This window comes from Lates calcarifer, linkage group LG2 (genome assembly GCF_001640805.2).
Source record: "Lates calcarifer isolate ASB-BC8 linkage group LG2, TLL_Latcal_v3, whole genome shotgun sequence".
Taxonomy (NCBI): domain Eukaryota; kingdom Metazoa; phylum Chordata; class Actinopteri; family Centropomidae; genus Lates; species Lates calcarifer.
Window position 1 is genome coordinate 14,030,652 of NC_066834.1, and position 13,837 is coordinate 14,044,488.

General features: G+C 40.4%; 2 protein-coding genes across 3 annotated transcripts in view; one reads left to right on the forward strand and one right to left on the reverse strand.

Moving 5' to 3' along the window:
* The window catches only part of si:ch211-71n6.4 (para-nitrobenzyl esterase), a 197,644-nt gene extending 194,459 nt beyond the window's left edge, over positions 1 to 3,185 (reverse strand). The window contains exon 1 of the mRNA XM_051075922.1: positions 3,166 to 3,185. The gene's annotated coding sequence lies outside the window, so the exon portion shown is untranslated. The remainder of the gene's footprint in view (positions 1 to 3,165) is intronic.
* Positions 1 to 13,837, forward strand: part of large2 (LARGE xylosyl- and glucuronyltransferase 2) — a 92,905-nt gene that overhangs the window by 60,290 nt on the left and 18,778 nt on the right. For both annotated transcript variants that reach the window (XM_018692864.2, XM_018692865.2), the window contains 3 exons: positions 5,175 to 5,388; positions 12,089 to 12,378; positions 13,018 to 13,100. In XM_018692864.2, the coding sequence (XP_018548380.1) occupies positions 5,289 to 5,388; positions 12,089 to 12,378; positions 13,018 to 13,100 (473 nt within the window). In that variant the 5' untranslated portion in view covers positions 5,175 to 5,288. The remainder of the gene's footprint in view (positions 1 to 5,174; positions 5,389 to 12,088; positions 12,379 to 13,017; positions 13,101 to 13,837) is intronic.

Genomic DNA, 13,837 nt, shown 5'->3' on the forward strand with positions numbered 1-13,837 from the left:
TAGGGGGCACTTACCTTGCTCAGCCTTTTTTTCAGAGCTGGCAAGAGTGTGGAAAGGTAACTTGAGATGCTGAGAGTGCGGCGAAGACACCGGCCTGACGGCTGTGATTTTGGAGAGTAGCTGTGCTTGTCTGATTGCAGCCCTTGGAAGACAAAAACCGTAGCTACAACTGTGGGGTTACAGGACCAAATTGCAGTTGGTCTCTGAACAAATGTCTGTTTCAGTTGTCTGTTCGAGTTGTCTGTAGTAACTTTCGCTTCCTCACAGTGGTGTGTCGATTGCTAAAATATTTGATGCCCGTCTGACATGACATGAATAGATTTTGTGCTCAGGTGACCCAACAGTTACACCATGAGCAAGCACTTGGCAACAGCGGCAAGGAAAAACTCCCTCGGAAGGAAGAAACCTTGAGCAGAACCTGACTCATGGTGTTCGGCCGTCTGCCTCGGCCAGCTGGTGTTTCCAGGCACCGCTGACTTCTTCCACATTTTTGGTTTCCTCAGGCCCAGAAAAGGGCGAGCCGTTTTTTAAATGACACTTTCAATCCCTCCACTCACCCTTGATGCCCGCTTGACATGACAGGCTTAACTGTCACTAACATAAAGGTAAACACTAAAGTGAAGGCTAACAACCCGCACCACCAGTACAAACTTGCCGCTCACAAGCATAAACACTTCCCACCGTGGCAATCAACTCAAAAAGAGATCCAAAAACAGGCTCTTCCTAAAAGGGTAACATACAGTATATTAAGCTAACATAGGGGGCACTTACCTTGCTGAGCCTTTCTTTCAGAGCTGGCAAGTCTGTGGAAAGGTAATTTGAGATGCTGAGAGTGCGGCGAAGACACCGGCCTGACGGCTGTGATTTTGGAGAGTAGCTGTGCTTGTCAGATTGCAGCTTTTGGAGGATGAAAACCGCAGCTACAACCGTGTGGTTACAGGACCAAATTGCAGTTGGTCTCTGAACAAATGTCTGTTTCAGTGGTCTGCTCGAGTTGTCCGTAGTAATTTTCGCTTCCTCACAGTGGTGTGTCAATTGCTAAAATATTTGATCCCCGTCTGACATGACATGAATAGATTTTGTGCTCAAGTGACCCAACAGTTCCCCCATGAGCAAGCACTTGGCGACAGCGGCAAGGAAAAACTCCCTCAGAAGGAAGGAACCTTGAGCAGAACCTGGCTCATGGTGGTCAGCCGTCTGCCTCGGCCAGCTGGAATTTTCATGTCTGCTTTGATAAAGGTACATTTCCTTAGAGTGGATGAGGCAGGGATAGTCAGCTCAGTTGCTGCTGGTGGTTCCAGGTACCGCTGACTTCTTCCACATTTTTGGTTTCCTCAGGCCCAGAAAGGGGTGACCTGATTTTTAAATAACATTTTCAATCCCTCCACTCACCCTTTATGCCCGCTTGACATGACAGGCTTAACTGTCACTAACATAAAGGTAAACACTAAAGTGAAGGCTAACAACCCGCACCACCAGTACAAACTTGCCGCTCACAAGCATAAACACTTCCCACCGTGGCAATAAACTCAAAAAGAGATCCAAAAACAGGCTCGTCCTAAAAGAGTAACATACAGTATATTAAGCTAACATAGGGGGCACTTACCCTGCTCAGCCTTTCTTTCAGAGCTGGCAAGAGTGCAGAAAGGTAACTTGAGATGCTGAGAGTGCGGCAAAGACACCGGCCTGACGGCTGTGATTTTGGAGAGTAGCTGTGCTTGTCTGATTGCAGCCCTTGGAGGATGAAAACCGTAGCTACAACTGTGTGGTTACAGGACCAAATTGCAGTTGGTCTCTGAACAGGGGGTGAGCTGTTTTTTAAATGACATTTTCAGTCCCTCCACTCACTCTTGATGCCCGCTTGACATGACAGGCGGAACTGTCACTAACAGAAAGTTGGTCTCTGAACAGATGTCTCAGTGGTCTGCTCGAGTTGTCCCTAGTAGTTTCTGCTTCCTCTCAGTGGTGTGTCGATTGCTGAAATGTTTGAAAAGACGTGGTGTTCTGGAGCTACAGCCTTATATACAGTAGAGCCCTGATGATGTCATAATACACATAGAATGTACTTTTGACTCTAATATTGGCTTTGATTTTCCATTCCATTCTATTCCATTCCATTTTTTTTGTTTGTTTACATTCAAAATCACAACCTGTGATTAAATGTGCCCCACATTCAACGTTTAAAATTGGTTTAAAACCTGCTACTGATGTCAAACTGATGTGTTCCAATGTGCTACAGTTTCACACTGTAGCACATTGACTATTTTTGATCAATGATCACTACAAAATATAAATTTTCCATTCAAAAGTTCAACTCTTCAGTGAAATCTTTACAATGATCTGGATTTAAAAGTATGGATTCACCTATGCTCTATCAACATTTTTGTGACTTGCCAAATACTTACCAAATGTAAATTAACACAATTTTCTCATTGTGTTAAAAGAAAATATAATCCACTAGGCTATACATTTTCTTTAAAACATATTTGCTGGTAGTTGTATATAAATGTGTATATAAAGGCTTGTTTTTTTTCAGATTTACAAAAAATTTTGATGGTTAAAATAGATGATTTACATATGATATTCAGATGGTTTACTGAGCATTTGTTGAGTCGAGCTTTTGAGTTCTGTTTCCCTAATACCTTGTGTAATGATGCTGTGGTCAGTGCATGCAGATATTGTTTTGCATGATCGCATACTGTAATAGGCGGCATGGTGGTCCAGTGGTTAGCACTGTTGTCTCACAGCAAGAAGGTTCCAGGTTCATATGGACTGTCACTCTAAATTGCCTTTAGGTGCAATTATTATTTGGATGTACACACACACAAACACACAGAATAGCAAACTCTTACATCCTAATAACAAACACACAGAGGTCATGCGATAATGTTTCAATTACTATGTCATTTGGTTTCATTAAAACAAACAAACTTTCAGATTTCAGTTACTTTATGAATCCAGGGAACACCAGAAAGGTTGATGTTGAGAGGAGGAAGATGAAGGTTACTGAGAGTTGTTTCCTGGGGGGCTGCACAGGGTCACATTCAGAGGAAGCTGGTTTGTCAAATGTAGCTGTGTTTTCTGAACATGAAGCTGATTCAGCTGCTGAGGAGAGAAAACCACCTCGATGGCAGAAAGTCCTGACAGAGACGTATGGAGCCGGACCATGTCCTGTAAACACCAGGATGTGGTTCATTATTAAACACATCTAAACTCACATTAGAAAGATATTTGTTTCTTAAGAATGTTTAATGTGATGCTCTGAGGTCATAGCTCAAACTGTTCAGTTTTGAAGCAGAGAGAGTAAAAGCTGAGATCTCACCTCTCTGTCCTTTATCTTTGTCAGAGATGTTATTTAAACTCTGAAGGCTGCTTTGTCTCTTTCTTATGCTGCTGTTCTCCATCAGAGTTATCTGCACTTCACCGTGTCCTCAGAAAAATAATAAACACATAACCTAATGTTTAGCCAGTATTCCTCAGATACACAAGGCCAGTCAGTAAAAAAAATCTACATTTTATTTAAAGTCAAGTCAGTTTTATTTATGCAGAAGTATAATTTACCTCCACGCTGAAACTTTTCTAAAACTACTTCTAACGCGAGCGAAGCTTTACTTCACAGGTCCACAGTTTTTTTTTTTTTTTTAAATTTCCCAGGAAGTTTCCTGGAGAGAACTACATAATCTGGTATTAATTAAACATGAAATACAGCAGACAGAGTTCTGTTGGTACATTTCCAATTAATGAATTCCAGTTGATTGCACTGTAACTCAGAGTCAGTTTGTCAGGGTGCAGCAGGTCAGCTTCACAAAAACATGCTAAAAGTCTGAAATTTGTCCACAGAAAGACACTTCAACAAGTTTGTAAGTAAGTAAGATAATATAATAATATAATTAATAAATATTCACTTTTAAATGGGTTTAAATGGAGCAAATTAACAACTAGATGAATTCAAGTTTCAAATCTCAGTTATTACTCTATTTTCTCTGTAATTAAAGGTAGTTTATATTTTTCTTGTAAAATACTAAAATAAATGAAAAATGTCTGTTGGTTTGTTTCAGTTAAATGTTCTGGGTGTGTTTGGCAGCTGTTCAATAATAATAATATGGATAATAATGATATCGCAAATGTGAAATAACAGGAGTTGAATTTATTTGGTAGATATTCTGAACATGAACTATGAGAAATGTGAAGTTCATGTTTTGTGTCTGATGTATGATATTCAGTGTGAAATAGTTTTACCAATCATGTCTGTGTTGTGAATTTATTGCTGACGACTGTGGTAAAGATTTATCGTCAGCAGGATGCGATTTTCATTTTCGCATTAAGTTATTTTTTACTTTTGGTGAATCCAGTTTTAATCTTGAACATTAGTCAGAGTTTTGTTCATCCTCAACTGCTTTATCCCCAGACTGAAATGTGCCAGCTCTGTATTTATGTCCGTGTGGATTCAGCCGCTCTCTGTAAACTCTCTGCTGTTTCCTGTTGGCGGCAGTTTCTGGTCTTGTTTCCTTCGGGCTTCTGTCTAATTAAAGTGGGATTAATGAATCACATAGTGAAACAAAGACGGACCTCCAGCTCTTATCAGGCTCAGCACAAAGAGGGAGACCGGCATAGAGATGGACTGACAGTGGGGGGGTTTAGTTACAGCTTATTCAGGATTTTGTCCTTTTCAGGTTTTCCATGTTTCCATGATACAAATGTGACACTTACTGTTTTTTTCTTTCAGTTCAGTTCAGCCTTGTTACTGAAACAGATCAGGATCATTTAATCTCATCTGAGCAGTGACTCGACTTGCAGCCTGTGGTGTGTTTAAATCTATACATCGTTATTACTGGATGAAAGCTTTCTCGACACAGAAGTGAAATTTATTTTATTTGACTATAGATGCTAATGAGTTATCATGATGACAAACAAGTGGAACAACAACAAGAGCTGCAGAGATGTCTGGTTTTGTTCTGCTCACTAAAGAACACTAAAGAACTTTAGCTGTCCTGTCATCCTCACCTACCTGTGCTGCATGTCCTTATACTTGACACTGATTGGTTTATAGACTGGCGAGTGTCTGATGTCGGCGTATCATCAGTTCAACTCATCCTCTCAGAAAATAACATTCTGCATTTGTATGCATTTTTTTCCCCAAAACTTAACGTTCTGTCCTGCTGTGTCCTCCTCAGATGAAAGGATGCCGCAGGGACCTGACGAGGGACTGAGCCCTACCTGAACTCCTCCCTTCCCCCTCTCCCCTGACCCCTGACCCTCAGAGCCCTCAGCACCACCGTCGTCCCACCATGAACCTGCTGTGTCGTGGACGCCTGAAGCTGCTGGTGGCATCTCTCACGGCCATCGTCCTGCTCACCTGGCTCTACCTGCTGGCTGGAAACCTGGAGAGTGAGTATGAGCCGAGTTAGAGACGCTTACTATGGAGTGTATGTGTATAGAAGGAAAATATTCACCCAAAAAGATTTTTGCCAAACATTTCTCATTATTCAGTACAATCTGAGAATCCTCACTGTGTTATTTTCATAGAGATTGGGTTTGAAAAGTCAGAAGCTGATTTATAATAAAAGACTAGAGTTGTGGTTTGGGTCAAACAGAGTCACAGGAATCCAACCGACAAGAACAGAAAACATCAATTATCAGACGTTTTTTTTTGTAAACTCAGCTCAATTTCCTTTCGATCTGACTATTAAGTTCACTTTTTAAACACATAGAGCCTATTTTCTGTTCGGTTAGATTTTTCATTCTGCCGGCTCATAGAGCCACCAAGGCTACATCAGTGAGCCAGTCTGTGCTTTTGTTTGGATCGCAACAGTCGAGGTCAGTTCAGAGAATTTCTCTGCCACGACGCCGTGATGCTGTTTCCTGGAAGAGCTCTTATAACACACACACACACACACACACAGTCAGAGTCACATGTGCACCAGCCTCAGCTCATACGGAACTCAGATACTGTATAATTATTAATGAGACCTTTTTTTTTATTTAGCCAGAATCAAACCACTAACTGCAACATGGAGACCAAAATCTTTACTTCACCGTAGGTAATTTTAAAATCTACCATTCCTAGCCTTCTGTGACAAAGGTCCTGCATGGTGACACATGTATATGTGATTATTTTACAGGCAGGATACTGATTTAAATCATAGCTTTCAGTGTCTACTCCTTCTCTGGTCTCCATTTCATACAATAACAATGACCCACTTCAGTCATAAATAATCAACCATCTTTGCGTAGCTCTGAGCATCTACAGTTTTAACATCATCAAATGCGGAGTTTAAAGGTGCTGTGTGTAAGTTTTTGCTTTCCCTACATAGCTAATGTTAGCATTAACAGCTGTTTATTTACCAAGAGCTTTAGCCATTGTTGTGTTTACAAGAGGTTAGAATTCTTCCTCTATGATGAACTAAGGACAGACTGGGTGCTAAAGTCACTGTTAGGAGATGGGCCAAGGTTAGCTGTTTAGCATGCTAACTTAAGTGGAGGAAAAGAAGTGATAAAAATAGAAGACTGTCCTTGGTTTCCACTCTGGAGACAGCTGTTGAAGTTTGATGCGGAATTCACAACATTTCTTCTAGACTGGTCAACAAACAGCAGCTAATGTTAACATTAGCTATGCAGCGATAGCAAAAACATACATATAGCACCATTGAAGTTCACTCTTGACTTTGGAAACAGCAGCTGGTCCATTAGTGGCTGTTCTGGAGCTTTCTCAGCAGATTGAATCGACTTCTCATCCATGGTGACTTTAAAGGTTGAGACTGAATTTTCATGTTTGACCTTAAATATGTTGCAGGATGTTGACAGCAGCTGATGTTGTATGAACTGAGGTGATAACAGTGCTTCCCTACAGTGTTTACACATAAAAACAGGTGGACTAGAACGTACCTATTGTCAAGGCCCATTAGAAAGTATAATTGTCCTCATATGTCATTTGACTGTGACTGTGATAAGTAACCCAGGTGCTACATCAGGTCATTAAATATATGGGCAGATATTTGAGAAAGAATGTGATCCTCAAGTATCTAAACAGATATATAATGACTCTGATCCACAACCGAGGTGTGGTTTCTCCAGTCCTGATCCTTTTGACAGAATCACAGAGTCCACTCTGTCCAATGTGTCCAGCAGCGTTTTTCTTTCAGGGTGAATTTACCCTTTAATGTTGAATTTAAAGTCCCACAGTCACACTGATTTGTTGTGGTTGGATGCAATTCAACTTCAGGGCCCATGTGTTTTTCTAAGATACCTGAAGTATTCCTGGTCAAATGTTAAATACTTGACGTACACGCTGAAGTTAGCAGTGATTCTGGGATAGCGGGCAGAGCAAGAGGAAAAGGATTCCACTTTGCTGAGGATCACACTCCAACATGGATGACAGATGAGTTGTCACAGTGCAGCGTATCCATTTTAGCGCAGAGAGTTAAGGGTGATGGAGTAGCTGTTGAAGAGCGTTCGTGCTCTTAGCAGCAGCAGCAGCTCGTCGCTTCAGAAATAACCAGCATTTTCTGTCTGACTGACTGCAGATCAGATTCTGGTTACTCTATCTGTCCTCTCTGCTCTAGTTTCCTCTGTCTCCATCTTATCCCTCTGCTCAAATTTAAATTTGCTATGTTGCTTTATAAGATTACAAACAGCACTGCCAAAGATAGCTTTAGAAAATGACTACATTATATACACTATATACAGTGGTGCAATGTAATATAGTACATTTACTCAATTACTGTGCATAGGTGCACTTCTGAAGTACTTGTTTTTTAGTGTCCTGCTGCGTCATTTCTGAGTAAAATATTCTGCTTTTTATTATTTATGAGCTCCTTCACAGATTAAAAATGTTAAGAAGCTATTGTGAGCTGATAGAATATGATGCATCACAGTGAACTAAACCTCCAACCACTCTAAAATGTTATAAAATATAAACACAATCTCACACTATAATACAACATAACTCTGACAGTCACACACCAGGTACTTTTACACTTACATTTGCAGCTAAAACTTTCTCCTCTGAAAAATTGTGAATGCTATAGGAGAATTTTAACAGAGTGGGATTACGACTTTTACCTTAGAAAAAAAGACTGTTTTGCCTCTTCTGCCAGACTAGTGGAAAGAAAATTCATTCAGGTTTTGATTTTACTGAACTTTGTCTGTTTCTGTCTATAAATTTCAATCACACCACAAAACTTTAAATCTTTAAAGCCTGTTTTCTCAAAATGAGTTTTGTCTTCACTACAGCAGCTCCTACACTCACTGAACTTTCAGTTTTATTCCTTTCTATATTTTAAAGGTTTGTACAGAGGAGTTTCTTCATGGATCAATCACAGCCTGATTATACAATATTTAATTCCTAAAATCATGGAGAAAATTGATTTTTTTAATGGCTGTTTATGAAGTGATAATAACAGATTTCCAAAATCCTTTCTGTAAAAACCTTTGACTTTGATATGTCAACAACATAACGTTTTTTTTCCTGTTCTGGAAATATAGGGAAATTAGTGCATAGTTAATAAGCCTCATAAAATTTGTAGTGTCTTTGCTTCAGTAAGGGATCTGAATAACTTTTCCTCCCTTCCTCGCTTGTCACTGTCGTCTCCTTTCACTTCGCCACAGACGAGGGTGTGAACATTCCCAGCATGCCTCACTTCAGCTGTGGGCCAGCTGCTGCTTTACAGGGTTAGAGGGAGAGGGAGAGAGAGAGAGAGAGAGGAGGGGGAGGAAAAATGAGAGATGAGGAGTGAAGAGGAAGAAAAGACAGGAGAGGAAAGGGAGAATGAGGAGAAGACAAGAGGAAGACAGGGAGATGGAGAGGAAGATAGAAAAGGGTGTAAAATAAGAGACAAGAGGAAAGTGAGGAAGAAGAGGAAATGAAGAAAAACAGAAAAGAAGTAGAAAAAGAAAAACAAGATGAAGAGAGATACATGGAGGATAGATAGGAGGAGAAACACATGCAGAGATGAGGAATGACCAGTGCAGAGGAGAAATTCAACTTAATTTACATTAAATCTGGTTGTTTTAACCAACATTATGCTGCAACATTTTTTTAAAACTACATTTAAGTTTCCTGTTATAGGCTAACCTGTAGTTAATTTAAAGTTTATTCATGTTAATTCACTGTAATTCCCATGGAAAGTTTCCACCTTTGAAAATTCCCAGAATTTTGCAACCCTACATGTCACCCTGTAACAGTGAGGATCACTGATGTGTTTTAATAGTTTTTAAATGACAGTGGAGCTCAGAGGAATCAGATAAATAGTTTTGTGTTGTTTTATTTAGAGACAGTCAGTGTTGGTTTTCATGGGATCTGCTGTCAAGAATAAAAATGTAGAATTTCATCAGAAATATTCTTTTCTTAAGAGAGAGTCTGTGTGTGTGTGTGTGTGTGTGTGTGTGTGTATGATGCATTAAGCTGCTGGCAAGTTAAAATATAAATTAAAAAACAGCTTCTGAGCTGTGTTTTTTTTCCCTTTGCCCTCACTCTGCTTTTAACATTTCCATCATGAAGCAGCTGAACAGAGTCTGTGGTTGAAATGAGGAGTGAACAAATAAGTGCTGCTCTCTCTCTGCTGGTCGGGACTATTAGAAGAACTGACGCAGGAAATGAACCCAGACGGTTATACAACAGAAGAAAAACACTGTTCTTCAGTTTTGTTGTAGTCAACTTTTCTCTGTGGGTTTGTAATGAAACAACATGAAACCATAAATGTTGGTTTTTATATTAAACCCTGGAATATACACATGGGCCAAGACTAATACCTGGAGAGGCAGATGTGTCAGCAGTCTGTGATCATCCCCACTGTAATAACAGAAAATTCACATTTTCATATATCTGCTATCTGAGCTCTGTCCCCTAATAAACAGAAATAAGGACACAAAGTGATTACTGAACCAAACCTCCACCCAGGACTGTGACCCACAATGACCTTACTAATGTTACACCCCATATATGAAGCAAGAGAGTTCAGATTTTCCTTCATCAGTTTCAGTCTCTGGAGTCCAGTTGGGAATGTGATAATATCTGAGTTTTAATAATTTCAGGGACTCTGCACAGGATGAAGAAGGCCACGACAGACATTAGAAAGAATGCCTCAGTTGTTAACATTAGATTTTAATGCAAACACTTTAGAATGTTCTTAAAAAGACAGTCAAATGTGAACTGATTCAAACATTTCTCAGACTAGCGATTGTTAGCAATACCAGTTGGTAACAACGCTATACACTGTATTTTGCTTATACAAACAGTGCAACATGTCCACAGATAAAAACTGAACAGTACTATGTGTATGACTGACTTAATGTGAAACTAGTAAGACAGAACAACTATAAACAGTAAAATTAGCAGTGTTCACTACTATTGATGTGAGTAGCAGCCATCTTGAATTCTTATGTCAGGGTTGGTGGGGTTGCTCCGACTTTCCAAGTTGGAAATCTGACCCAGGTTCCAGGGGAAACTTCTGACTAGGAACTCAGAAATTATGACTTCCAAGTAAAACTGGAACGCACCACAACAATGGCAGAAAGTTTTGAAGACAAGCTAACATACCAAGAGAGAAACATACTCACTGTTGTCACAATGTGCTTGATTTTCTACTATGATAATTTTTTCTGCCATGATCTCAGAATTAGCAAAATATTAACCTTCTCTGTTAGTATTTAACCTCCTCGTTTATTGTTTACATCAAACAAACCCAGTAGTTCTTAACAGTCTGAGCTCTCTGGTGCCCTCTAGAGGAATCCTCCAGTAAGTATCTGAGTCAGAAATAGGCATACACTACGATTTATCCAAATCTAGCAGGCCGGTGTCGCCTTGACTTCAAGAGCTGAGTCTCAGCTGAGAAAACCAAATTTAAAATCGACTTCCCTCCATAATTCAGCTTCAATCAGTTTAAATCAAAGTCAAATTTATTCGAAGCAAATGCACCTCTCCTGGCGCTCGTCTTTTTCACGGTCTTTAGTAACAAAACTCACAAACACTGACTTGTGTTTGTCTGACTGACAGACAAACACAAGCACTCTGGGATTGTTCACACCCCAGTGTGTCAGGAGAGAGGGAGGGAGGAGAGGAAGTGTGATGAGCCAATTTTTGAGTGTGAGTCTCAGGAGAACACATTGCTCACAAATCCTCGGCATGTTTGTACCATAGACGACAAAAATATGACCACACTGTCGGTGATGCCACCTCCGGGTTTGTGAAGTGATGAGGTCAGTTTACACATCATGTTGTTCAGTCACCTGGAGATGGAGCCACGAGGTTGTCCTCCATCTTCTGACGTCTGACTGTAAATGTTCCTGTTGACTCTGGTGAAAATATCAGTGCATCTTATTTATATGACAGGTACAGTTACTTTGCAGAGTAAGATGTTACATGATCATAGATTACAGGTTATGTATTGTTGTGTACTTTTATATATAAAGTAGTTAAATTAACTTGAGCCTCTATCGACTCACAAATGTAATTCACACTTCATTTATTCATGAATCTTTAATAATACAGTCTCGGCTTTCCGGTCTATAGTCTTGTGACATCGTACATCACTCCCTGAAGACCAATGAGTGAGCATAAACAACATAAGCTCTGCCCCTCTCATATGTAGTATGAAGTCATTATTCAATGTATTTACCTCAGTCCCTCTGACATTTGATGAATGTCAAACTCCTCTGCTCAAAAAACTATATTACAACATTTCATTTTAGACATGTTTTATGCACTTATCTACTATTTTATTCAGATATTCCACTACCGTTGTGAAGCTAAGACTTTGTCAAACCCATTTCAAAACCAAAACAAATCATCCACATGAGTAAAGCTGAGTTTTCACTAAAAGGTTTTTAAATTTTCAAAAATGGGACTGCAGCTTTTCAGCATATGGGCTTTGATGTCTGATGTCTTTGCACATTGCATTAGGACAAACAGGAGCCTTAGGACAGATAAAGCTGAGACTGTTGCAAGGAACCTCTAAGTAAAGAATCTGAACACTTTTTCTAATAAATGTGCCTTCACTGAGGAGTGGAGGAGTGTAACTGACAGAGTACGAAACTTTAACAAGTGAAATGACTGCAGACATTATTAACCTCCCTCTGTCTCCCCCCTCAGATGGTCGCTCCCTCCTCCTGGCCCCCTGTCTAGCCGACACCCCGGCAGCCCATGTCCTGGAGCGAGCCGTCCTGGAGTCGCGTGTCCGAGAGGTGGAGGAAGAGAACCGGCAGATCCGGCTGCAGCTCAGCCAATCGCAGGGCACCGCCGTCCAGCAGCCAGATGGTAACTACGGCAACCAGCAGTGGGGAGCGTCTGCAGACACGGGACCGGAGGACGGGGACAACACAGCGGAGGAGAAGAACAACCACACGGAGTGTCCCCGATCACCCACCGTCCAGAAGTGTGAGGTCAGGAGACATGAAACATGACGCACACATCATTAACCTCAAACACTTGTCTGTCTGAATTTATCTGTGAGCATGGAGCCCTGCTGCATCCATCAACAGAAAGCTTTTAATCTACCTCATTCTGCTTTGATTCAGTTTTTCCAGTCTGAATGTGCAGTATCCTGTTTACAGTTTACAGGTGTACCTAATAAAGTGGCCACTGAGTGTATGCTGTATATTGAGGCGCTGCTGATGTGATGCAGCAGTGTGAGATTGTGTTTTGTTAACAATAGGTGTATCTGTAGCATCACAACTCAGCGTATCACAACAGCTCATACAAACTAACGTGTGAAAGAAGCAGCTCAGTGAGTTCCTGAAATCTGAGGGAACACACTTGTTCTTTGATGTGGTTTCCAGCCTTTGAGCTGCAACTTTTCAAAGACTTTTTGCTGCTGAAAAGCAAGTGACATGAAATCATACATATTTGAGAAGCTAAAAATGAAATTTCACATCAGAGAGCGGAGTGAATGTCCTGGATTATGTGAAGTTGTCGGGGGAATGGCTCGTATCTCCAAAATGGAGACATTTGAGGTGAAATGACTCTGAGCTGGTTTTTAAACTCGGAGCCGTCTGACTCTCTGTCCTCTTCTGTCTCTGCAGCTGATCCATGTAGCGTGCGTTTGTGCCGGTCACAACGCCAGCAGAGACGTGGTCACGCTGGTCAAGTCCGTCCTCTTTCATAGGTGAGTCACACTCAATTTTCTCTTCACTGACTTTACCTTCATCTGTTTCTCTGCTCCTCCATCACTTGATCTGTGAATTTATTTCAACTTTTGTACAGGCCTTGAAAACCCTTGAATCTTTGAAGCAGACTGGAAAGAATATAAGATGGAAAAATTTTGAAAATGAAAAGATGACCTTTCATAAACTTTTTTTTGCACTCAAGAAAAACCTGAACTCTCTCCAATGCAGAAAATTTTAGAAGAAACTGAAATTATAAAGTAAATTTCTGTTAAAAGTTTAGTCTTTGTGTTATTCTAACTCGCTTCACACAATAATAATGTGTTTTTCTGTGTGAGACTGAAGACACAGCTGTCCTGTTTATGACTTGTTATATTTTTAGTGCTGAAGAATCAGTGGATTTATATGTTGAGAAGATTTTGGGGTTTTGTTGTTGTTGTTTTCTGGATTTCTGTCTGACCTCAATCAGCTCCACTCATTCGGTCTTGTTCCTTTTACAGAAGCTTTTAAAGATTTAAACATCAATTTAGTTCTGTTTTCCTGCCTGTTTCATGTGCTGCTGCTCTGAGAGTGAACAGGATGCACATTTTGGCAAATTTTAAACATATATCAGGAGTAATGTTCCCAATTAAGTTGCAAATGGAAATCTGAGTGGGAGCTCTTTAAGATTGTTCAGTGGATGTGGATGTTGTTTGTAGCTCGGCGGTGAGGTGTGTGTCTCTGCAGCCTCAGGCCTGTT